This window comes from Camelina sativa, chromosome 20 (assembly GCF_000633955.1).
Source record: "Camelina sativa cultivar DH55 chromosome 20, Cs, whole genome shotgun sequence".
Classification (NCBI taxonomy): Eukaryota; Viridiplantae; Streptophyta; class Magnoliopsida; order Brassicales; family Brassicaceae; genus Camelina; species Camelina sativa.
Genome location: NC_025704.1, coordinates 5,015,503 through 5,040,858, shown reverse-complemented (window position 1 = coordinate 5,040,858; position 25,356 = coordinate 5,015,503). Strand labels below are relative to the sequence as shown.

The following is a 25,356-nucleotide window of genomic DNA, read 5'->3' as shown; positions in this document are numbered from 1 at the left end:
CTAGATGAGAGCAACAAAATAAAATAAAAAATAAATAAATAAATATTCGCTTTAGTTCTGTAGAAGAAGAAGAAGACCTTCTTGTTTTGGCTTTGGTTAAAGCCTCCCACGATTTAATCATCCAGACCAAAAAAAAACTCTCTTTCATCTGCCCAGATCTGCAGAGGATAGTAGATTTAGTCAGCAATCGTCATAGCTATGGCGATTAGGGTTTTTCTTCTCCTTCCCGTCTTCTTATCATCTGCAATTGTATCTTTCTCCCTTTACGAAGATCAAGCCGGCCTCGCCGATTGGTAATAATGAACTCCTCTCTTCTTCAGTCTCTCTCTCTATTCGTATCTCTGAAGCAGATTAGTTTCGAAGTTTACTTACTGCTTCATCGCTTAGGAAGTTTTCGATTTCGAAGTCTTAAGTAGAGCTTTTCGCCAATCTGATTAAATCCAATCCGCAGTGGGTCTCGAATTTGTAATTTAGTGTTTTTTTAGATCTCATTAACTAGAGAATTGTGTTTGTAGTCTGATTCATGGAAGGATCCGGTTCCAACACTAGTGATATTTGAGATGCGATCGGGTTAAGCTGCTTTTATATTACTACATAGAAGTGCTTTCAATTGATAGAGAGTTACTGTTGTATTGTTGTAGGCACCAACGTTACATTGGGAAAGTGAAGCATGCAGTATTCCACACTCAAAAGACTGGGAGAAAGCGTGTTATCGTCTCTACCGAGGAGAATGTTGTTGCCTCACTTGATCTCAGACATGGAGAGATATGTAAGTAGTATATTCATGTTCTTATACTCCCTCCGTTTCAAAATATAGGATGTTTTAAGCAAAACACGCAGATTAAGAAGTCTTTACTTTTAACAATTTCAACCAATCAGAAACAATACTGCATAATAGAAAATACTAAACTAATCTAAAAGTTGCATTGAAATTTGAAAACATCCTATATTATGAAATAAAAAACTTCTCCAAAACATCCTATATTTTGAAACGGAGGGAGTATATGTTATCAATCTTGAAAGTATCTTCCACTATGATTTTCATGGCTCTGTGTTTTTTCTTTTTTCTTTCTCCTTGTTTCTTACTTTGTTTTCTGATTTGTTGCAGTTTGGAGGCATGTTCTCGGGACAAAGGACGCTATCGATGGGGTTGGTATTGCCTTGGGAAAATGTAAGAATTATCTGTAATACATGAGATATTTGTTTTGACCTGCAACAATAATGTACTACAGTCTTGAACTCTATTTTCTTGGCTTCAAATTGTTTCAGATGTTATTACTCTTTCATCAGAAGGAAGTACTCTAAGAGCCTGGAACCTTCCTGATGGCCAAATGGTGTGGGAAACAGCTCTGCATAGTGCTCACCATTCAAAGTCACTGTTATCGGTGCCTGTAAGTAATAATAATACAAGTGTAGGAGTTCTGCTATTTTCTTTAAAAAGAACAACTTTGATCTATAGGGCATCGAAGAATGATATTATCTGAAATCTTAGTTGCATCGTCATTTCTGTGTTTGCTTATTAATGAACTAGAGTTATCTTGCAGATAAATTTGAAGGTTGACAAGGACTACCCTATTACTGTTTTCGGTGGTGGGTACCTTCATGCTGTTTCTGCTTTAGATGGTGAAGTCCTGTGGGAAAAGGATTTCACAGCGGAAGGGTACGACAGCCTTCACTTTATATTTGAATGAGGTTGCTTTGAGTGCAGACATGCATATTATAATGCTTTTGGTGTTTAGTAATATTTTTTATGTGTTTTATGGTGCCTCCTGTAGGTTTGAAGTTCAGCGGGTTCTTCAACCTCTTGGAAGTACTGTAATTTATGTGCTGGGATTCGTTAATTTATCTGAGGCTGTTGTTTATCAGATTGATTCCAAAAGTGGAGAGGTACTGGCACAAAAAAGTATGGCGTTCCCTGGTGGATTCTCTGGCGAAATTTCATCAGTTTCAAGCGATAAAGTTGTTGTTCTTGATTCGACCAAGTCAATTTTGGTTACTATTGGCTTCTTAGATGGAGATATTAGCTTCCAGAAGACCCCTATCTCAGATCTTGTTGAGGATTCAGGAAACGCTGAGATTTTATCACCTCTTCTTAGCAATATGCTTGCTGTAAAAGTCAATAAACGCACTGTATTTGTGAAGGTTGGTGGCGAAGGAAAGTTGGAGGTGGTAGACTCATTATCTGACGAAACAGCCATGAGTGATTCACTTGCAGTTGCAGACGATCAGGAGGCCTTTGCTTCAGTTCATCATGAAGGGAGCAAGATTCACCTCATGGTGANTTAGATGGTGAAGTCCTGTGGGAAAAGGATTTCACAGCGGAAGGGTACGACAGCCTTCACTTTATATTTGAATGAGGTTGCTTTGAGTGCAGACATGCATATTATAATGCTTTTGGTGTTTAGTAATATTTTTTATGTGTTTTATGGTGCCTCCTGTAGGTTTGAAGTTCAGCGGGTTCTTCAACCTCTTGGAAGTACTGTAATTTATGTGCTGGGATTCGTTAATTTATCTGAGGCTGTTGTTTATCAGATTGATTCCAAAAGTGGAGAGGTACTGGCACAAAAAAGTATGGCGTTCCCTGGTGGATTCTCTGGCGAAATTTCATCAGTTTCAAGCGATAAAGTTGTTGTTCTTGATTCGACCAAGTCAATTTTGGTTACTATTGGCTTCTTAGATGGAGATATTAGCTTCCAGAAGACCCCTATCTCAGATCTTGTTGAGGATTCAGGAAACGCTGAGATTTTATCACCTCTTCTTAGCAATATGCTTGCTGTAAAAGTCAATAAACGCACTGTATTTGTGAAGGTTGGTGGCGAAGGAAAGTTGGAGGTGGTAGACTCATTATCTGACGAAACAGCCATGAGTGATTCACTTGCAGTTGCAGACGATCAGGAGGCCTTTGCTTCAGTTCATCATGAAGGGAGCAAGATTCACCTCATGGTGAAACTTGTCAATGAATTGGATAATGTATTGCTTAGAGAGACCATTGAAATGGACCAACATAGGGGGCGTGTCCATAAAGTTTTCATGAACAACTATATCAGGACAGACAGGAGTAATGGGTTTAGGGCCCTTATTGTGATGGAAGATCACTCACTCTTGTTACTGCAACAAGGGGCGATTGTATGGAGTAGGGAAGAAGGCCTGGCTTCAGTGACTGATGTTACAACGGCAGAACTCCCTGTGGAAAAGGATGGTGTATCAGTGGCAAAAGTGGAACACACTCTCTTTGAGTGGCTTAAGGTATGAACGGTCTTAAATGCCTTGCTTGCGTTTTCTTAATTTCCCTAGACTTGTATTGTTTCGTTGTGTATTTGGTGTGTTTTAGTTGTTTTCCCTCCCTAATCAATTTAACTTTCTGTATCTTTGGTAGGGGCATGTGCTAAAACTTAAGGGATCCTTGTTGCTAGCAAGCCCAGAGGACGTGGTAGCAATTCAAGAATTGAGGGTGAAGAGTTCTGGAAAGAACAAACTGACCCGTGACCATAATGGGTTTCGGAAACTAATCTTAGCACTTACTCGAGGTGGAAAACTTTTTGCTTTGCACACTGGAGACGGGAGGATTGTCTGGTCCATGCTGCTAAAATCACAAGCATGTGAACGTCCAAACGGCATTAGCTTGTACCAATGGCAGGTCCCTCATCATCACGCCATGGACAAAAATCCTTCTGTGCTTGTAGTTGGCAGGTGCGGATCAGATTCAAGTGCGCCTGGTGTACTTTCATTTGTAGATGTGTACACGGGAAAGGAGATTACCTCTTCAGATATTGGTCACTCTGTTGTGCAAGTTTTGCCGCTTCCATTTACCGACTCAACCGAACAACGTTTACATCTAATAGCTGATACTGTTGGTCACGTCCACTTGTATCCGAAAACTTCAGAGGCTCTCAGCATCTTTCAACGCGAGTTTCAAAATATATATTGGTACACTGTTGAGGCAGATGATGGTATTATCAGAGGACACGTAATGAAGAGCAGTTGCTCTGGTGAGACTGCTGATGAGTACTGCTTTACAACCAGAGAACTTTGGACTGTTGTGTTTCCTTCGGAATCAGAGAAAATTATTTCGACACTAACACGAAAATCTAATGAGGTATAAATCATGGTTTCTCAATCAATGCTTCTTTAATACTTGTTCGTATTTTACTCAAAACATATACACAGATTGCTGTGTTTCATCTTGAGAGTAGGTGTTTCTTGCGAGTAGTTAATCCAAAACACTAGAATGGAAGCTCAGTAACTGTTTGTTTTTTAAAATCTGACTTGCATACGATTTTTCATTCCAGGTTGTTCACACACAAGCCAAAGTCAACACAGATCAAGACCTGTTGTATAAATACGTATCTAAAAACTTACTGTTTGTGGCCACCGTTTCACCAAAAGGTGCTGGTGAGATTGGCTCAGTTACACCGGAGGAGTCATCACTTGTAGTATACCTTATTGACACCATCACAGGACGGATACTGCACCGTTTGTCACATCAAGGCTGTCAAGGGCCGGTTCATGCAGTAAGTCCTCATGCAATTTCATCTCATTTCTCTTTGTCACAGATTCAATGCAACTTTCTTAGCCTTCAAATTGTTTTCAGGTGTTTAGTGAGAATTGGGTTGTTTACCACTATTTCAATCTTCGAGCTCACAAGTACGAAGTGACGGTCGTTGAGATCTATGATCAGTCTAGGGCGGTATGACTTCATAGTTCACAAAAAAAAATTTTCAGTTGATTGAGTGTTCGCACTGTGTGAAACGTTATTAATTTTATTTGCAGGAGAACAAAAATGTCTGGAAACTAATTCTGGGAAAGCACAATCTAACAGCACCAATCACTTCATACTCTAGACCAGAGGTGTTTACAAAGTCACAGTCATACTTCTTTGCTCAGTCGGTGAAAACCATTGCGGTGACATCCACAGCAAAGGGTATCACATCAAAGCAGCTTCTCATTGGTACCATCGGGGATCAGGTTTGTATATATATCTTCTCGTATATTAGACACCTCCATGGATTGAAAACTGATACTCAAAAACTGTTTCAATATATGATTAGATATTGGCACTTGATAAACGATTTGTGGATCCACGCCGGACACTTAACCCGTCTCAAGCTGAAAAAGAAGAAGGAATCATCCCTCTCACGGATTCATTACCCATCATTCCTCAGGTTCATTCCAACCCATTTTCCTTATTTTTGTTATGACTAGAGACAGTTCCCCCTGGTTTGGTAATCTAATGCACCTGTCATATTTCAGTCGTACGTGACACACTCCCACAGAGTAGAAGGTTTAAGAGGCATAGTAACAGCTCCGTCCAAGCTAGAGTCAACAACACACGTCTTTGCGTATGGAGTGGATCTCTTCTACACAAGGCTTGCTCCTTCAAAGACATACGACTCGCTGACCGACGATTTCAGCTACGCGCTTCTACTGATAACGATTGTAGTGCTGGTTGCAGCCATCTACATCACTTGGGCCCTTTCAGAGAAGAAAGAATTAAGCGAGAAATGGAGGTGATTGGATCTTTAAAAGGTTTTAAAGCCTTCCTCTTTTTTTTTTTTTTTTTTCTTTCACAGTTGTAGAATGTTTACGAACCATTTTTGGCACTCGTAGAGAAAAACCATTGGCTCGCTTAACTTAAATCCTGATGTTATAGGCTTTGGAATATGAGTACTTTGCAGACTCTTGCTTTGTGACCTTTTCTCACATTCTAGAGTTGCGCTGAACCTTTGTGTATTCAAAAGTTTATAGAAAGCCTCTGTTTAAATTTCCATGTTCAAGACCCAAATCAATCTGCATTTTATCCATGTCTTAAGATAATGATTGATCCAATGAAACAAACCTGTAGATTGGAACCCTCGTCAAAATCGTGACTTCGTAATTCTCATGGGACCATAGCACATACACACACATGTGATTATAATAAATATTATTAAATGGTTTAATAATGTGCGAGTAAATAAATCTTAGGGAGAATACAAGTGTAACGCCTGACAAATTTGGTGCGAATCAATTATTTTCTTCCTCCTCTTTAAAAAAGACAACTCTTTCACTGCACTCCAACTTCACTTGAGAACTCTCTTCTAGTGAGCGATGATGAAAGCAAACCAAAAACCGAAACCCCACGCGCCGCCGCGTCCTCTCTTCTCTTGTGGCTTCTTCCGCCGCTGCACACAGTCCGTCCTAAGTCCCACATCTCCTCACCAGCAGCAACCTCGCCGTAAACCAACAACCACCCCATCCTCATCTTCCTCTTCCTCAACCTCAACTTCTCAAAGCTTCACTCAATGGCGTTTCCCTCATCACCTCGACCAAACTCCCTCCACCGCTCCTTCTCTTCCTCCACCACCTCCACCGCCGCCTCTTCCGGTAACAACCACTCTCCAAGAAACATTCCAGATCGCTGAGCTTCACCTCACATCCGTCTCCGAATCCGATAAGCTCCTCGCTCTACAGCTACTCGAGCGAGTCGTCGTACCCGACCCGCCTTCTGATCCGACTTGTCCACCGGGTCTCATGCGAGGCCTCGTCTCTTGTCTTCGCAGCAACAACAAGATCGTAACGGCCAAATACGTCACCAAGATCCTCCTCGCGCTCTGCCTCGCCGAAGGAAACCGCCACGTGGCGGTCGAGGCTGGAGCCGCTCGAGCGGTGGTGGAAACCGCGGCGGGACTAGAGATCTCAGCGGTGGAACGCGCTTTAGCGGCGTTAGAGCTCATGTGCACGACGAAGGAAGGAGCGGCGGAGGTTAGAGCTCACGCGATGACGGTGCCGGCGATGGTGGCGGTGATGGCGAGATTGGCAGGGAGAGGAAGAGAATACGCAATAAGCATACTCTCGGTGGTATACGGGAAAGGAGGAGGAGATGATTCAGGGGAGGAGATAGCGGTGGCGCCGGCGGAAGAGGTGGCTCGGGCGGTGGCGTTGGCGCTTGAAGGAGGAGAGTGTACAGCGAGAGGGAGAAGAAAAGGGACCCAACTATTGAAGACACTGGAGGAATATGGACGGTTGGATCTGAGTCAGAATGGGACATGAAGAAAATGATATCTAACGGTTGAGATTTAATATGTCAGATGAAGAAAAAATAATAATAATCTGAAAGCTAGTTTTTGGGGGTCACGGGCTTGTTGTTCTTTTGTTTAAAGATGTGTGGGCCTTCGCTCTCTGTCTACTCTCTCCCCTATCTATGTGTATATAAAATATGTTACAATTATATAGTTCCCTTTTAATTAATAGATTTATATAAACTATGTCGAAATTTTTAGGTTTTACTGTGGGAATAAATTTTTACCCTCGAAAGACATATTTGACTGTTAACAACGAACTGGTTTTAACGACACAAGATTCATTAATTATACAATCCTAGGTTAGCTTCTCACGGTAGAGATGTCATTTTAACTTTTAAGTATGTATGTGAATATGTGATTTTGGTCTGATGAAAGTGGTTTTTATATGATTGGTTTTGACTTTTTGAGTTGAGTTTTTTAAGGTTTTTGAAGTTTAATAATCAACTCAACAAATTAATTCACAATGAATAATTTTGACACCTTTTATATAGATAGCTTTAGGTTAATTATTTGCAACTTTCGAAGTACAGGATCTATAGACACATTTTCTCGAAATAGTCATTTTTAAAAAAATCTGTTTCGAGCCGTATGACATTCTAAAACCGACAGTAAATTTTTTACTTGTATCAAATAATTGAATTTTGATCTAATGTTTAACTTTGTGGGTTCTCAACTCATGAATGATTTGACAATGAGTAAATTGGTACATGTCATCTATACATATTACTTTACTTTTCTTCTAACTTCTGATATCAATCCTATAATAATAATATATTTTAGTAGAAATACGAAAACTCATGTGTTCTTGCATGTTCATGGATTGGTCTTTTTCCGACTTAACTATTTGCATTAACATGTGAGGTGGTCTCTATTTACAGTTGAGATCAGGCACCTCCATCGACACTGGAACATTGCGATGTCATTTCATAGAAACTCTGATACTAACATGCACTATACTAGAAGTATAAGTTTATAGATTTCTTATATGTATTGCCTGTATATTGCAAGTCGAACTACTCAAAAATCAATATATCAAAATGTTAAATGCTTATAATATGAACTCTATATAATTTATGCACTGAATATTATTAAGATCAGGGTTGCTATAAACGAACATATTGTTCAATAAGAAATAACACCAGCTGAGCTGGCATATATACCAATATTGTTTGAACTTTGTGTTCACGCATTGGTATATAAACATAATTAATACGTGTTAAATCTACAAATTAATTAACCACGCGCGATAGTATAAATAACAACATAATGATCTAGGTTTTCTTCAAAATTGTCTTTTAAGCATGAAAAAATAATCATGATCTTATCTAGAAGCATGATCAGTATATTAATTAATAACCAAATAAATACTATTACTTTAGCCTAATGACCCTAATCGTACAATTAAGACAAACTCACAAACGAAATCAGTCGATCCAATCCAAACCATAATACGGTGCTACTATATATCGTCTATATATACTGATCAAAAAGGTGCTACAAAAGGTGCTACTATAGCCTATAGATACCATAACCATACATACTGACCTCACGTTCATAACCATACATACTGACCTCACGTTTGGCTGTAACACAACGGTCTTTCTAATTTTTGTTTGGGTCATAAACATATATATATATATATATAGAATAATTAAGAAGAATTAGTATCACTCAACAGACAACAGATAAGTTAATGGTTCACTAATCACTAGCATCGTTCAACGAGCTAGTAAAGAGACTTATTAGTAATTAACCAGTAAACACAAGGAATTAAAAATCATCGCATATCCTAAGTATACTTCTTTCTCCTTACGAAAATGTAGCACTTTACGTAAGACTTTATAACATCGAAACAACGTATGACTCTTGGATTATCTAAACATAACTAATTCATGTATGTTTGCACGACTCAAACTCCAGCCCCAATTATTGAATAGTTATATATGAAACTATGAAAAGTTTATTTTAAAACTATATATGTTCGAATTTCATATATACGTAATTTTATCACAAACAAATATTTCTCAAACTTAAAAAAAAATATTGGTCTGAGATTATATTAAACTCCAAAACAAAAAACATACTGCATAAAGAAAGAAAGGAAATAAAAAAATTCCTAATTTGAAAAAGTTAATTCAATTAGATTAAAAATCCGACTTGCTGCGTTTATGAGACAAAACTCAAATTTGATTTATAACTTTTAGATCCGTCATATACTTTGGCTGTGGAGATCAGTTCACAACTAACCGTTAAATTAAATAGGGGTTTAATATATATGATGAGCCAGGCCAAGTACTGACCAACTTTTTTCAAAACTTTATAATCGGTCCTACAAAAGCTGGACTGGATTGGCAATTGGCATGAGGGTTTTGTTTCCACCAGAACATCTTTTGTTATAAGTATCGGTTGGCCAGGGGAACCAATGACCTTAGAGAGTTTGTTTGCCGTTTACTCTATGATAATAATGGTACTGTGCCCATTGTCGAAGCCTAACCAACTAAAAAAATATTATTGGATTAAACTTATACTTGTTTATAAGTTTTTACACATTTTAAAAAAACAATAATTACTAAGTTTAAATATATCTTTTTTTTTGACTAAAAAGATATTATTTAATTTTAAACCAATAACAATTCAAAATTTTAAATATTTTCAATGATTACTTATTGAAATTTACAAAACATCAATGTTTGTGGAATAAAAAAAATATTCCAAAATATCAATTTTTCGTGGGACAGATGGAGTATATAACTTCCACCACTTACTGAATAAACTAATCACCAATGTCAAGGCAAAGTAATCAACTAATCATAATAGCCCTCACTCACATGCTTAAACAGTTAAAAATTTATATATAATTATCTCTACGTAAATCGATTATTTTCTCGATATTATTCACGATATATACGTACTATATAAATTTGATGAAGTAAACTAAAATTCATCGATTTTATTCAGCTGAAGCTGATATTAAGCATTTTTATTATCCATTAACTATCTATAATCAATGTTGGATGGAGTATATTTTCTTTCAATTAGTATAAACTATTTGTTAATCAATTATACGCATCAATCATTTTATCACCGCTTTAAAACCAAACACAACTCGCTTTTCCTTTTGTACTTTTTTGTCAGATCAATTATTTTGTCAATTTCCACCTTTTCTCTATTTTAGTCCCATTGAATATATTTTTTCTTAATATGTATGAATGATGATTTACTTAGTGGGTATTTCATATTTAAACCTACAATATTTTCTATCACTTTAGGTTTTGACCAGATCTTAGATTTATACTAAACTTTTAATTCTTTACCATCTTCGAATAAAATCAGCTGCTACTTAAAAATAAATGATATGTCACACTAAATTGAGAAGATGATTATATACAATAAAGATCCGGCAATATTTATTTGCTTCAAAGCAATGTTTTCCATCTTCAACAAAAAAAACTCATATATACATAAGTAAAGCATAAACCTCCAAAACCAAAAACCAAAACCAGAGAGATCCAAGAGATAAAACATAAATCATGATGCGTTACTGTTCACATACCCTTCTTTATTTTTCATTTCTTCTATCTTTCTTCTTCTTCACTATATGGACCGTTCAATCCGTACCACCACAACCACCGGTTCGATGCGACCAAACCGGTTGCACCGTCTTCAACGCGTACGGCACATGGCCCGACCGCAAAACATGCCACGCGGCTAACGTCACGTATCCAACAACGGAGGATGAGCTTCGTAAAGCCGTGGCTTACGCGGCTGAGCACCATCTCAAAGTCAAAACCGTCACCAGATTCTCTCACACCATACCAAAACTCGCTTGTCCTTCCGGTTCAGACGCAATGCTAATCAGTACGTCGAAGTATAATTCGGTTATCGAGATTGAACCGGACCGGTTAACGGTTACGGCTGATTCTGGAGTCTCGTTGAGAGAGCTGATCGATAAAGTTGAAGGAGCCGGGTTTAGCATCGGTACGTCGCCGTATTGGGAAGGAGTTAGTATCGGTGGGCTCATTAGTACTGGATCTCACGGAAGCTCGTGGTCGGGACGAGGTGGTTCGGTTCATGACCATGTTGTCGGAATCAGCCTTGTGGTTCCGGCGAATTCATCTGAAGGTTTCGCCAAGGTTGTTAAACTCGAGGAAGGGAGAGATGATAAGCTTCTTGACGCCGTTAAAGTATCGTTGGGTGTTTTAGGAGTTATCTCTAAGGTATAACTTAACGCCGTTACCTTTTCTCTTTAAAATTGTTATTTTTTTAATTTCGTTTTGTTTTGTATGTTTAATCTTTTGTAGGTTAAGCTTTCAATAGAGAAAGCATTCAAGAGAAGTATGACGTATAATTTCACATCTGACGTAGCACTCGAAGACATTTTTATGGAGCATGGCAAACAATTCGAATTCGGAGACATAACTTGGTATCCTTCTAGGAAAACTGCGGTTTACCGTTACGATATCCGATCACCGGTCAATGTCTCCGGCAACGGAGTCAACGATTTCACTGGATTTCAGTCTAATCCTATCTTGATCTCTAAAGGGGTTCGAGCATTAGGTTAGTACTTAGTAGACGACTCCTACCATTCCCGGTTTAGTCTGGTTTTGTTAGATGTTTAAGAATCTAAATTTTGGATTTGAAAATGTTTGTAGAGAAGGCGCTTGAATCTAGCAAGAACGAGAAAGGAAAATGCACCACGGCGGATACGACTTTGGCCTACAAGAAACTAACTGGGAATGGTCTTAAGAACAATGGTTTACTCTTTACCGGGTATCCGGTTATTGGGAGGCAAGGCAAGATTCAGTGTTCCGGGTCTTGCCTTTACTCGTCTTCGATTAGAATTGACGTCGCTTGTGCATGGGACCCGAGGTATAACGGTCTTTCCTTCTATGAAACGACGGCTATATTTACGGTTGCCAGGTTTAGAGACTTCCTCCTTGATGTGAAGAAGCTACGAGACTTGGAACCAGAAAGACTATGCGGGATTGATATCTATAACGGTATCCTCATACGTTTCATCAAGGGCTCTAGTGCTTATCTTGGCCAGACAGAGGATTCTGTGGTTGTTGACTTTAACTATTACCGAGCGGATGATGAGTTGACCCCAAGGTTGAACGAAGATGTGATGGAGGAGATGGAGCAGATGGCGTTTGTCAAACACGGGGCGAAGCCGCATTGGGGAAAGAATAGGAAAGTGGGTTTCTTTGGGGTGAAGCAAAAGTGTGGACCTAACTTTGACAAATTCTTGGAAGTGAAGAACAAGTTAGATCCTACGAAGATGTTTTCAAGTGAATGGTCTGATGAGATTCTGTTTGGAATAGAAGGTCCCAAGTACGACGGATGTGCCCTTGAAGGGAATTGTGTGTGTTCAGAAGACAGACATTGTAGCCCTTCCAAAGGTTACTTTTGTAGACAAGGTCTTGTTTATACACAAGCTAGGGTTTGCAGATACTCTCCAGCGCAAGTTCAAGTGACGTAGCTTGAGTTTTTATGTTTAAATTATATCATCCGGTGACAAAATGATAAAGAGACAGAATAAATTATTCTTCATATACTCATGAGTGTATCCAAAGGAATATAAATGTTTTACTAGGATCTTGGATATCCTTAATTTTTGGGATATATTATGTATGCTATTTGTCCGGAAATAAATTTTCTTATCCATATTTGATTCTTTCAAAGTATTTGCAATTGGATTTTTTTTTTTAAAATAAAATTATCCGTGGATTATGACACGTTTCAAACCGTTGTGGCGTTGTCCGAACAAAAAAATCATGTTGCTCCCGCTGCTGGATCCCTTCGTTTACCCGATCGGATAGGAAGGTCTTTATAATCTTGTACATATAGTGGAAAAAGTTCTCAGTATTCTCATGTTATCGATATGTAATCAATACACTTTCAAGCCCGTCGATTTAGTTTTACCAATTAATGTGGTATTAAAGCCTAGTAACCCCATGCAATATATGACATTATGACGACTGACCTAAAAGAATGGGATTCAATCATAAATGATTGAACTAAAAAAATGAAATGACTTGTTACACCTCTGTCACTTCATTCAAAACCAGTTTCAGAAAACAATCAAAGCTTTCTACAATATTGGTGAATACAATAATCTCCGCACCGTTCTTCAAATATTATCGCGGCCCAAGGCATTTGAATGCCTCGTTTTCCATATATTTACACGTCCTAACAAAATGGACGTGCAACCTTTTTTGAGGTTAATTTGAGCTCTTTTCTATCAAGCTCAACTACCTAATTCCCTCTTGGGGTAGAGGCACTTCTTATGGAGGTCCACTTATTCAACATCTTATCCCCTTTCCTCTACTGACAATGAAATATATTTTAGCTCGTCTGCCCATCTCATATAATTGTCTAAGGATTTTTTTTTTTTTTTTTTTACTGTGTTTGTTAATCCCACTCTCTAGTTTTTAGATCCACTAAATGCGTTTTCTTAGGATATCCTACAAACCAGTAGCTATCTTTGCTTAATTAGATTTGGAATCTCACCATCTTTTCTTTTCTTTACTTGCTCCTCACCCTCGGTTTTAATTCTCCTTCAAGAACCATATATGTCTCCTCTCTCCTACTAGACCGAAAAATTCTCCCCAATCTGCCAACACTTCAATCTCACGCTCACATCATCCCTTTCTCCTATGATAAAACTATCCTTTACTCGGGTCGCAAGTCAGCCAAATGCAAACTCAGAGTTGTTATATGATCAACAGTCTTAAAAAGGATATTAAAATGTTGAAAAGTAACAATAAACATTTCCTCTTAGCTTTTTTAATGTCAAGAAAGTTATTTTGCAGAATTATTTTTTTTTTCAAATTGGAGAATTATTTTACACAATATTAAAAGTTAATTTTTGTTTAAAGATAGATGAACAGTTAAGAGGGTTTCTCTTAGGTTTTCCTCTTGAGTTTGGAGAAGTTGCTTTGTCTGATAGTAACATTTCAACACAACGAATAACAAACACACCGGTTTAAATAAAGACTACATAATTATATAACGAAACAAAAAGGTATCTGGTATCCCCAATTAAAAAAAACAACAAAGGCCTATTCAGGGGGTAGTACAGTAACTTAAATATATACACACGCTGAGTTTACCCAAGTACTGTATGCTTGAACAAAACATAAGAAACGAGTTTTGAGGAACAGGAGGAAGATTTGCAGTTTACTGCTTCTTGTCTGACTTATTTTTGATTTCTCAATAGGAATGTTTTCAGTCTCTCTCTCTCTCTCTCTCTCTCTCTCTCTCTCTCTCTCTCTCTCTCTCTCTCTCTCTCTCTCTCTCTCTCTCTCTCTCTCTCTCTCTCTCTCTCTCTCTCTCTCTCTCTCTCTCTCTCTCTCTCTCTCTCTCTCTCTCTCTCTCTCTCTCTCTCTCTCTCTCTCTCTCTCTCTCTCTCTCTCTCTCTCTCTCTCTCTCTCTCTCTCTCTCTCTCTCTCTCTCTCTCTCTCTCTCTCTCTCTCTCTCTCTCTCTCTCTCTCTCTCTCTCTCTCTCTCTCTCTCTCTCTCTCTCTCTCTCTCTCTCTCTCTCTCTCTCTCTCTCTCTCTCTCTCTCTCTCTCTCTCTCTCTCTCTCTCTCTCTCTCTCTCTCTCTCTCTCTCTCTCTCTCTCTCTCTCTCTCTCTCTCTCTCTCTCTCTCTCTCTCTCTCTCTCTCTCTCTCTCTCTCTCTCTCTCTCTCTCTCTCTCTCTCTCTCTCTCTCTCTCTCTCTCTCTCTCTCTCTCTCTCTCTCTCTCTCTCTCTCTCTCTCTCTCTCTCTCTCTCTCTCTCTCTCTCTCTCTCTCTCTCTCTCTCTCTCTCTCTCTCTCTCTCTCTCTCTCTCTCTCTCTCTCTCTCTCTCTCTCTCTCTCTCTCTCTCTCTCTCTTTGTATCCAATCCCTCTGCCTCAGTATCTGTTTCACATTGAGTAGAAAGAAACCTATTTTGTTAGAAACGGAGACACAAAAAAAAAAAATATGATGAAGAGATTGATGAAACTCTGTTCTAATACCTAACTAAACATAAATCAGGTCCTTAAGTTCTGACTAATGGAGAAACACAAGGTAAGGTGCAGATAGTATTATAACCTGCTTCCAGCACTAAAATTCAACGAAGCTAGTTTTCTCAAGTCAATGATTTTCAATTAAATTCGAATACTAAATAAATAGAAAGCAGGTAGTCCTAGCAACATACCTGCACAAATCTCTCCCACGCCCTATATCTTTTAAGCATTTTCCAGGATTCTTGGTCTGCTTCATTGCATCCTGCTTACATAAGCTTGGTTTCTTCTAGAAAGCTTGGTTTCTTCTTGAAGGTTGTGCGTTTTCGGACCTTAAGATTCTGAGCCGTTAACATGTAAACATTACCAGGTTCAGGAATGGTGAAATCAGCAGGGTTTCTATTGACGCTGCACACAATGGTTCCAGAATTCTTGACCGGCCACGCAGAGGCATTATTCAAGCTCTCTGCTTTTCTCTTTTGTTTCTTTTCTTTATCCGTCATGTGATATTTCAAAGGAAGCATCATTGAGTTCGATGCCCCTAGAAGCTGGAACTTCGCTTGGTCGTTGCTGCTCGCAAACGCCGCCTTTTCATTAGTATTATTGTAGACCCCCGGAGCAGCAAACGTGTCTTTTCTCTTGGCTTTCTTCTCTTGATGATGAGGACTCCATGAAGGCTGAGCATTTTGAAAAGAAAATGAAGACGTACCAAGAGGTGGTATGATGGGGAAACTCTTTCTGGAAGAGGAGTCTTGTGCGAATCTCTTGTTGTAAAAATCAAAAGGTAACTGCTTAGTTGAGTAGGCTGTCTTACTGGAGTCCCCTGTTTGAAGCTCTATAAACTCCTTTGACTGGTTGTTGACTGGCGGAAAATGTCTTTTAGTAAATTTAGTGTTTCCGTGTTGGTCAGCGGGAGTGGTTGACCTCAGACGAGGATCCATAAGGCTGAGTAGATGCAATGCCGGTATAGAGCTTTCACTAGTAAAGTTATCTATTGGCCTACTACTACTACTACTAACCCCAGCAGCATGTTTACAGCCAAATGAGAGTTCTGAATTAGTCCCACATTTTTGCTTCCCATTGGCAGCAACAAAGTTGAGGTTCCATGTATTTTCATTGTTGGCTGCTTGTGAAAGCATACCAGGCTTTGCTGACTGATCCATATTGAAAGAAACTGGCTTATGATGACTCTGTGGTGGTATCATGGAAGATGGCCATATTGGATGAGAATTAGGAACACTCTGGCACGTATCACAAGCACGTAATACCCGAAATGAGGATGGAGAAGGGTTCTGAGTAGCCACAGTTGGTGAATTCCCAAGCCACTGACAGTTGTGACCAGAGAACCGGATGGAGCTGGCTCGGTTTTCTTGTGTGGGAGGAAAGATCCCAAACGGAGAAGGCACATAAGGCTGACTTATTGGGAAAAAGTCATGAGAGTTTTGCTGTTGTTTTCCCATAGGAAAATGTTCTTCCCTCCTTGCACTGCTACCACACGGTTTTGGTGGTCTTGATGTGTTGTTGTTGTCCTCGAGTGAGATCCCGTTATCATAGGTTTCATTGAGATCAATCAGCAGAGCATTCTTGGATTTGTGTGCCGTTTCTTGAGATGGCTGTTTGTTGCTAACGTCTTCTTCTTTATCGGGAAGACACCTCTCGTACTGGTTTTTGGCCATGAGCTCCACTATCTCCATTGGAATATCATCGTTTTGCTCTTCAGTCGTAGTCTCCTTTCTATCGTGGCTCTGGCTTCTGGCTGCTCCCTGATGTTCTTGGACCATAACAGTCTTCCCCTTTCTGTCTGCACCAGAAGCATCCTGCCAAGTAAATCAATCCCGTTATTATCCTCATCCAATCACTGAAGCACACCAGTTTGGAATAAACAACAATAGGTGCAAGTTGGAAAACAGAATGAGAATTTTGACGCTCAAATGTGCACTCACAAACTGTAATACAGAGATTTACATATATAACAGCAATTGGAATAGATGAAAAGCTTGTACCTTTTGCAACACACGGGAAACATCCGCAACTTCAGCAGACGAAGGGGCGTATCTTAGCTTAAAGTTCGAGAAAGACGATCTATTTGTATTGCTATTGTTGCTTCTGAAGTCAACAACATCTGCTCCAGTTCTCAACCATTCACCTGTGCTGGATTTAGAAGAGGAACTAAAGTCTCGAAGACAGTTTGGTTCCGCATCTCTTAACCTGACATGATCATTATCTTGCAAATGCAAAGAAGTGACCGGCTTATCATTAGGCTGAGGGATATATTTTCTGAAATACCCTTCTGATGCCAAACGGTTGTCAAATAAACTCTTCTCATTCAATAAATCTCGAGTGTGGGAAACTGTGTTTATTGGAGGACCAGTTTGGTTTCCATCAATGCCGGTATTAAAACTGATGAGGGTGCTCTTCCCATTATCAGTTACGGGCTTCTTTGTCTTCTTCTTGGCGAGCTTCTTCTCTGTTCTCTGAGTACCTGGAGGACAAGGAACCGAATCTTTTCCAGTGAATAAAGAGTGCACAGGAGTTGATCTCTTACTGGGATCTGCATCATGCTCCTTAACACCCTCTTGTGCAGATTCACAAGGAACTGGCGGAACAAACTCGTCAACAACCTGAAATCTTCTGTTTCTCTGCTTACCCTTAATTGGAGTTCTCTCAAACCCACTATCAGTTGATTCACTTTTACCTTGATCAGAGTCACAACTTTTAGAGGCATTCTCAGAGGTGGCACCGTTTGTACTTAATATCCGGCTGACGTAATTGTTTTCAGGTACCAGCTTTCTTTTTCTACCTCTAACCGATTCCTTTTTGAAAGCAGACTCTTCTTTTCTGACATTACTACTACCACCACCACCACTGGTTTTGGTATTACCAAGCAACTCACTGAGTAGACGAACCTTGCGTGATTTCCTACGCTGCAGCCCACTCATAGCAAGATTTATACTCTCTGATGACCCGTTATCGCATTCCAACAGACCACCACGGATACCTTTATTATTCTTGGTTGCCTTGGGAGGTGTATCTTCAACCACACCAGCAATTTCAGATGATCCGAAAGTTGTCACAGCCTGATCCACAACTTGTTTGTTAGCCTTTTCTTTAGACTTCTTGTTGCCTACCTGCTCTGGACTCGCGAGCTTTCTACTCTTGCTCCTAACAGTAGAAGCATCCGTTGGTCGACCACGACCTTTCTTGAGAAACGTAGTAGCTGCTGCAGTTGATGAGCTTTTAGAAATTAGTTACTCCGCTTTATGTGCATACATGTAAGTGTGGCTAGAGCAGAGAAAACTATACCTGTCTGATCATCCTTCTGAGTTCTTTCACAGTTTACATCCAAATTCTCCTCACCAGCATTACCTGAAATAAATGATAACACAAAACGATTAATTCACGTTGCTATGAAATATGAAACTAAACACCAGCAAATGCAGACCTGCAATATCAGTCTTCCTTTCTTTCTCTTGATCAATGATAGTTAACGGATTCAACTTGTTTTTACTTGAAACAACCGAAGAGTTTCCAATAGCTCTTGAGTTTGAATGCAGTCCACAATCTGGAAACAACTCAGTTGCATTAAGTTCAAGTAGACAAGTATATATACGTCTATAGAAACATAAAAACAGTATTGGAAATGTGATTTTATATACCATTAGGTCCAGTTACTTTTGTTCCATCAGCATCTATATCTTTGATACAGCTCATACAATGCCACCATCTAAACTTTGGCACAGATAAAGAAGGAAGAGCATAGTTTTGTTGGTCCACCAAACTAATGCTCTCTTCTGAAAACGGCCAACATTTTCTATGGTCTCTCTCACGGGTTTCAGCTACGAATGCACTGCATTAATCAAGAAGAACAAAAACTCAATATTCATGTCATGTAAGCATGTATATATATACTTGTACCTTGCTACTATAGTACTATATATATGCATTTGGAAATGAACATCATATAGAACTTAACACACATACAAACTGATCAACCTAACAAGGATGGTTGATAATGCATAAGGTTAACAAATTATGCTCACCGTATTGAGAAATGATCACATTTCACCTTATCAATCTCGTTGGCAGCACCTGCAAGATCTATGGATATTGAATTGATCTTAATGGAGGATCCCATTTGATTTGCTTGAAGATAAATTATAAGCCTCAGTGATGATTAACTTCTATGCACCATGACACTCTCTCCGCAACTAGAGCTACAAAAGCAACACACAAAAACATTTCTTAGCATCACGAAACATATATCACACAGTATAACTGTGGTTGATAATCACATTATTGTTGCATATCAAGACAAAAGTCTTTAACTTTCCAAATGTACGACACCAGATATAACTCTGATTATAATCAAGCAATAAAGATAACTAATTGATAACATAATGTTCAAGCATATTCCAAGAATATCCCACATAAAATAACATTCATAACCAACATCAAACTCCACAATGTCACGGCAAAGAAACAAAATTTCAAAACCCTAAAGGTCTCTACATAAAATCAAGAACGAGATTCATTACTAGCATCCCATTTCATTAATAACTAAAACAAAAATTAATCGTAACATGTAAACCTAAATCTAAACACGACCTAAATTTAGGGTTTTTTCAGACAAAAAAAAAAACCCAAAGCTTTCACCTTTTATCTACAGCCAACCAAAAAAAATAAAAAATTAAAGAAGATGAGACCCGATTCAGTATAATCTCAGAAAACAAAACCCAAAGAAAGGTGAAATTATAATTAAATCAGCGTAATTTAGGGTTTAAAATCGAAAATTAAGAACGGAATTAACAGATAAATAAAAACACTTAAAATTAACGGCATGTGATTTTGATTAACAAAAGAGTAAACCCAAAGACCCACCCAATTAATACGGGCCAGATCTATCGGCACGTGAATAGTCCGTGAAAAGAAAAAAAAAAAAAAAAAAAAAAAAAAAAGGGGGTAAGAAGAACAGCGAGTTTCAGCAGAAGACGCGAGACGTATAAATGAACAGTGAAGCTTATAAAAAAAAAGAGACACGAAGTCAGCTCTCTTTTAAGTCAGACACAACAAATCTCAGACCAAACAAAGATCAAAACCTAAACTGAAACCTTAAATCGAAAGATTCATGTCGGAAACACGCACCTGGTTTAAAATCCGACCAGAAATTAGGGGAAAAAAAAGTAAAAGGGGGTGGATACGAGATTCGAGCTCGATCTTAAGCGGCAAGGGGAAAAAACTATATCGGGAGATTGATAAGGTTATGGATAAGAAGATTAGATGAGTTTCGAGGATCGATTCGTCGTGAGATGAGTAGAATTTGACTGCGATTTTTCCAGAAACCCTAAGACGAAAGGGGGGAGAGAGAGAGAGAGAGAGAGAAAGGGGAGGACTTTAATTTTTTTTTTTGGCTTTGTAGAGAGAGAGAGAACTGTTGGAGAAACAAAGAGAGAGAAAGTGAGGAAGCTCTCTTATCCTTGAAATGAGGGTTTTTTTTTTTCTCTTTCACGTCGATATAAGGGTTTTATTTCATTAAAATATATTTTATATTAATTTATTGTGTATTTTTCTTTAATTTTTTAGAAGGAACAACTCATATATGGAGCATGACAATGCCATGTCACCATCTGGTCTGCCTATATCCAATTACACGAAACAAGGTTACGTATCTTTACTTTAACATTTGTGTACACGTATTTTGTATCTGTATCTGTATTTGTTTAGATAGTTATTAAAGAAAGAAAGAAATTTTTATTTTTTTGGTATGCTATAGTGAAGGAAAAATATCTAAACACATTAAATAAAAACAGGCTGGATTAGGGTAACATATCCCAAATATTAAACAACAAGGATTAAGTGAAAGATTTTCATTGTTTTCTTTATTTTAGGAAAGAAATCCATTTTTAAAATTTTTTAATTTATTTGTTTGTGTGATAGAGGATGGGGAGGCACAAGAACCCAATGAGAAAAGCACACGTGTCCGTAATGTGCGGTTCTTATCACAAACCTATTTTTTTCACTTGTGTCCTCAAAACCCTAGGAGCGCGTGAATACCACGGCGTTTTGTTTTTATCTCGCGTGTGGGCACGTTTCGTCCGTGGACGCGTCGGCACGGACGATGGAGAGATATTGGAGCGTGTGGTTCACGAGAGTGAAGAGAGAGTACGAGTAGTGGGGAAGACGCGGGACCAAGTTGAAGGCAACAAAAAAAAAAAAAAGAGCCCTAAAAGCATGATAAAATTTGTATGGGTAGGTGATGTTACCCTAGATGAGCCCATTTCCTCCTCATTAAATGTATAATAATATATATTAACCCTAGCACTCTTTTTCCCTCCTCCTTCCTTTCCAAAGTTTACCACAGTAAAAAAAAAGTATAAAAAGTTTTGGTTCACATAAAACCTATCTATTTTCTATTCAAAAGATCTATATGGTAAACCCCTAATTATTATTATATATATTATTATTTTTTATTCAAAAGATCTATATAGAGGGGGATGTGTTTGTTTAATATATGATTTCTGTTTTTTCGGTGGTACAAGTATCATCACATGGTACACCAACCTAATGGGATACCTATGATGTAAGCAAAGTTTTAACACAAACAAACTTTGTTTTTCTCTTTAGACCTTTTGCATATTCGATATTATTTATATAAAAGCACTTAATTGGATGTTGACTCTACTTTGTTAATCAAATTCAATCACATAATCATATACAAATCGATCTGGCTCTCTCTTTTTCATGACGTATCTAATGTTTTCTTTTCCTTTAGATATCAACGTATTGATACACATATATATATATATATATATATTTCTGGAATTAAGTATTAAAATATAAGTATCATTAAGTTGTGTTAAATCTAGTATATCGGGTAAATTTATACAAACCTTGGTGAAAATAAAATACTAGATCAGGTAAATAAATTTCCTCGAAGAAAATAATAGTAGTATACAGTTAGATGAGTGATGACCTTTAGTGGGCTTTATCCCTTTATAACACATTTCTCTCTCTCTCCTTGTTCCTGTATTTTTTTTATAATATTCTTTCTTCGGTAAATTGGGTTTTTATTTATTATTCGCTTAGTTTTTTGTCGGCTTCGAGGTTTTTTAATAACCCAATTCTTTCCAGAAAAATTTAGGTTTGTTACTTTAGTCTATTTTGGGTGAAAAAATTAATCTCCTTTTTCTTCCCACTGCCATATACTATGTGATTTACTTCTGCCACATAAGATTAGTTTTTTTCTTGTTCGACGCAATTAATTACGGGTTTGACAAATTGTGATGCCAAGACGTGTTAATGGTCCATTTTGAAATTTTGGATGCATTAGTTACGTTTATCACAAAAATTCAACAATATATATACATACGCCCACTCTGAAATTTTCTAGCTAAATATTCATAATTTATTACCCAACTTTATGGAAAAGGAATTGAGCACATATTCGTGATGATCTTATCTCTTCTTTAGATAATTTAAGGGCAGAACGCCAGAACCTATCTTCAACCAACCAAACGTTTGAGCTCCACCGTATTAAATCAAGATTCATATTATTTTTTCTGAATATTATCTTCAAACGTATTTGTAACTCGAGAAAAAGAGATTAAATCTATAATTAATTAATTAATTAATTGATACACTTTTAGGTATGCATACGTGCACAACTACACAAGTTGATACGTATTAAAAAAAAAAACTTATAAAATTACATACAACTTATATAGAGAGAGAGAAGCGGTAGCAAAGGGGAAATAAAAAAAGAGGACTTAAGATGAAAAAGGACAGCTTTAAGGAGATGCTTTGGCCACCAGCGATACCATCATTTAAGCTTTGCATGTGCCTCTCTGTTAGCATCTCGACAACCACATCAAACCTTCTCTCTCTCCTCTCTCTCTATCTCTCCCCTTTTTAACCCTTGGATTTTTACTTCTTACACACACCCCAACATCATCATATGATCATATCTGTTTATACCTATGTATATTTATGTTTATATACTCGTTTACATGCATCTATGTGTATCACCCATTATGTATATATATGTTACTGATACCTTTGAGTTTTATTTGATCCCCCATTCACAAAATACTTGAACTCAAATCTTTAGTTGCAAAACACAATCGTGATTAATTAGCTTAATGTTTGATACATCTATTAGACGATAACTTATCTCATTTGTTTAACACCTTAGTTCTCTGATAGAAAGATTGATCAATGCATCTATTATATACGACTGACTCATAAACGACTTGTCGAGAGTTTTTTTTTTTTTTTCTACAAAAGTATTCGATACATTCTGTGAAGAAATTAAGCTCACTTGATTGACTATAGAGGTTTATTTTATTAGGGAAATAAATTAGAATACTAATGAATATATGATTTATATATGTTTTGACATGTATTATCAACGACTGATTCTAGATCCAAAACAATAATATATCTGAGATTTCTTAATTATAAAAAAGTGTTAGACGGTAAGATTAAGTTTCTTCAGCTTAGGGTGAGCACACCATATAGGCAGATACTATATATATATAGAAGAACTGAAGAAGCAGACTTAAAAAGCTCATTAATCAAGTAAAGAGTGGTAATATTTGCCTGTTGATTTGCTTCGTGGGCCATATAAGACTATTCAGATATTGGCAATTCGTATTTAATTATACACGCATTCTTTGTGTTTGTGGGCCATTAAAATTCCTTATAAGCATTCGAGAAAACAATCATAATGGGGTGATACGTTTATGCACGCAGGTATACACTTGCGTACGGTTCACTATGTTGAGATGTGTTAGCTCCTCGACGAAACACTTATCAGCGATCTGTTTGGTTCTCGACCGTCCAAACATTTAATCTGTTTGTATATCTATAAATTCATCGCTGTTTAATCTGTTAAGTACTTAACTCATGGCCAACCTCTAATTAATAATATTTTTACTGTTGTTGTTTGTGAAAGGTTATACCCTTCGAAAATGAGGACTGTGGCTTAATTGCATTTTGTTTTATAAGAAACATTCGTTTGTGTTTGGATTATTGTGTTGAAGATATTTAACCAGTTATTTTTGATTATAGATGCTAAAGATTGTGATTTCAAATGAAGAAAAAAACACAAACATGTGTAAGCATGCATAGAAACAAGCGGAAAGAAATAATAGAACCTCAATAGTATTTCACTTAACCAAGAGAACTATTGATAATGGATTCCGACAGACAACATTTTTTCTAATATGTAAGACACAATCCCCTAATTAATTATGCTTTCTTAAAAAAGAAACGAAGAACAAAAAACGAAGAAGAGAAGAGGGATGCATGCGTTGCAGGGTTATAAATCTTTTGTGGAAGTCACTGTCATGAGCCACGTTAAAGGATTTTGTGTATGATCAATCGTAAGGAGTTTGAAAATTTCATGAATTACAATCTCATCTCAGCTTTTGTTTCGCTAATCATTATATTAGTTTTTAGATGCATATATAATGATAATGCATGCATGTGTGTGTTTGTTTACGTACGTATATATACCTTTATATAACTAAAGCTGTAAGATATATTATTAGGTCGTAATTATGGTGGCCACGTAAACCCTCATGACCACGATGATATCTATTAACTTCAACTTTCCACCAAAATCCATCACCAAAACATGGGAACTCACGCTTGTGTTCGTGTTCTATGGGTGTGCAATATGTTTAATACTAAAAGAAAATTATCAAGAGAGAATGCTTTAAAGTTATGATATAGTCATAAATTTTAAGATCTTGTTTATAATATTATTTTACCACGACTACAAAAATTGAAAAAGAGAAATTCACTAAATTCGAACTACATTGATTGAAATATATCTTACCTCCAATAATTCATATACATTTATATTTTTAAATACTAAAATTTTATATAGCATTTCTTTTAACCACAAGTTATTAAAATATCATTCCATGACAGTCCAAACATAAAAAAAAAAAATTACATCCGGAACAAAGAAAAACGAGCTAGAATCCTATAAAGAGAAATACACTATGATACTATACTCATTTTAAAAAACTACCGTAACTTTATATTCCCACAATTAAGCTTCATTAAAGATTTTGCGATTTTGAATTGTTATAGAAGTTATAACCTTTTTATCAATAAAATGCATGATGGGGACCTAGAGAATAAAAAAAATCCCCTATATAATAAAACGGAAGTACACAACTTTTTTCGTAGACTATATAATTTTTATAAGTTATAAAATAGGTTATAGATTAAATATAGGTTGGTTACAAAAAAAGTTAGAGATTAATTTGGTCAATCCGTGGGCTATATAAATACACTT

At 37.3% G+C, this 25,356-nt stretch overlaps 4 protein-coding genes and 1 long non-coding RNA gene across 7 annotated transcripts; 3 read left to right on the top strand and 2 right to left on the bottom strand.

Annotated features, from left to right (window-relative positions):
• On the top strand, window positions 74-5,767 carry LOC104769388 (ER membrane protein complex subunit 1-like). Its single transcript, XM_010493587.1, has 12 exons — window positions 74-293; window positions 642-769; window positions 1,109-1,171; window positions 1,270-1,391; window positions 1,545-1,660; window positions 2,442-3,246; window positions 3,377-4,096; window positions 4,290-4,511; window positions 4,592-4,687; window positions 4,771-4,965; window positions 5,049-5,162; window positions 5,251-5,767. Exons 1-12 carry the CDS (start codon window positions 199-201, stop codon window positions 5,509-5,511), a joined length of 2,937 nt encoding a protein of 978 aa, XP_010491889.1. The 5' UTR covers window positions 74-198; the 3' UTR covers window positions 5,512-5,767.
• On the bottom strand, window positions 2,000-3,119 carry LOC109131401. The gene is made up of 2 exons (XR_002037040.1): window positions 2,938-3,119; window positions 2,000-2,271 (listed from the first exon to the last, which is right to left on the bottom strand). It is a non-coding gene; the product is annotated as an uncharacterized LOC109131401 (long non-coding RNA).
• Window positions 6,042-7,263, top strand: LOC104769387. Its single transcript, XM_010493586.2, has one exon. It carries the CDS (start codon window positions 6,088-6,090, stop codon window positions 7,027-7,029), a length of 942 nt encoding a protein of 313 aa, XP_010491888.1. The 5' UTR covers window positions 6,042-6,087; the 3' UTR covers window positions 7,030-7,263.
• Window positions 10,452-12,745, top strand: LOC104769386 (L-gulonolactone oxidase 3). The gene is made up of 3 exons (XM_010493585.2): window positions 10,452-11,278; window positions 11,363-11,618; window positions 11,714-12,745. The coding sequence occupies exons 1-3, from the start codon at window positions 10,592-10,594 to the stop codon at window positions 12,538-12,540; spliced, it is 1,770 nt and encodes a 589-aa protein (XP_010491887.1). The 5' UTR covers window positions 10,452-10,591; the 3' UTR covers window positions 12,541-12,745.
• On the bottom strand, window positions 14,877-20,532 carry LOC104769384 (protein EMBRYONIC FLOWER 1-like). 3 transcript variants are annotated; one of them, XM_019242547.1, is made up of 8 exons: window positions 20,193-20,532; window positions 19,091-19,264; window positions 18,707-18,897; window positions 18,493-18,612; window positions 18,354-18,416; window positions 17,054-18,267; window positions 15,245-16,867; window positions 14,877-14,964 (listed from the first exon to the last, which is right to left on the bottom strand). In XM_019242547.1, the coding sequence occupies exons 2-7, from the start codon at window positions 19,183-19,185 to the stop codon at window positions 15,320-15,322; spliced, it is 3,231 nt and encodes a 1,076-aa protein (XP_019098092.1). In that variant the 5' UTR covers window positions 19,186-19,264; window positions 20,193-20,532; the 3' UTR covers window positions 14,877-14,964; window positions 15,245-15,319. The 3 variants fall into 3 exon arrangements, with proteins under 3 accessions (XP_019098092.1, XP_019098090.1, XP_019098091.1); XM_019242545.1 differs by having other exon boundaries at window positions 17,054-18,270; window positions 20,193-20,531; XM_019242546.1 differs by having other exon boundaries at window positions 17,054-18,270; window positions 19,091-19,258; window positions 20,193-20,531.

Excerpts from the sequence above, each read along its gene's own strand:
- LOC104769388 (XM_010493587.1), top strand. The coding sequence starts at position 199 with ATGGCGATTAGGGTTTTTCTTCTCCTTCCCGTCTTCTTATCATCTGCA. Across the intron at positions 4,097-4,289 it reads TAACACGAAAATCTAATGAG|GTTGTTCACACACAAGCCAA; the intron begins GTATAAATCATG and ends TTTTCATTCCAG. Across the intron at positions 4,688-4,770 it reads TCTATGATCAGTCTAGGGCG|GAGAACAAAAATGTCTGGAA; the intron begins GTATGACTTCAT and ends TTTTATTTGCAG.
- LOC104769387 (XM_010493586.2), top strand. The coding sequence starts at position 6,088 with ATGATGAAAGCAAACCAAAAACCGAAACCCCACGCGCCGCCGCGTCCT.
- LOC104769386 (XM_010493585.2), top strand. The coding sequence starts at position 10,592 with ATGATGCGTTACTGTTCACATACCCTTCTTTATTTTTCATTTCTTCTA. Across the intron at positions 11,279-11,362 it reads TTTTAGGAGTTATCTCTAAG|GTTAAGCTTTCAATAGAGAA; the intron begins GTATAACTTAAC and ends AATCTTTTGTAG. Across the intron at positions 11,619-11,713 it reads TAAAGGGGTTCGAGCATTAG|AGAAGGCGCTTGAATCTAGC; the intron begins GTTAGTACTTAG and ends AAATGTTTGTAG.
- LOC104769384 (XM_019242545.1), bottom strand. The coding sequence starts at position 19,185 with ATGGGATCCTCCATTAAGATCAATTCAATATCCATAGATCTTGCAGGT. Across the intron at positions 18,613-18,706 it reads AAAAGTAACTGGACCTAATG|ATTGTGGACTGCATTCAAAC; the intron begins GTATATAAAATC and ends AGTTGTTTCCAG. Across the intron at positions 16,868-17,053 it reads TTTCCCGTGTGTTGCAAAAG|GATGCTTCTGGTGCAGACAG; the intron begins GTACAAGCTTTT and ends TTTACTTGGCAG.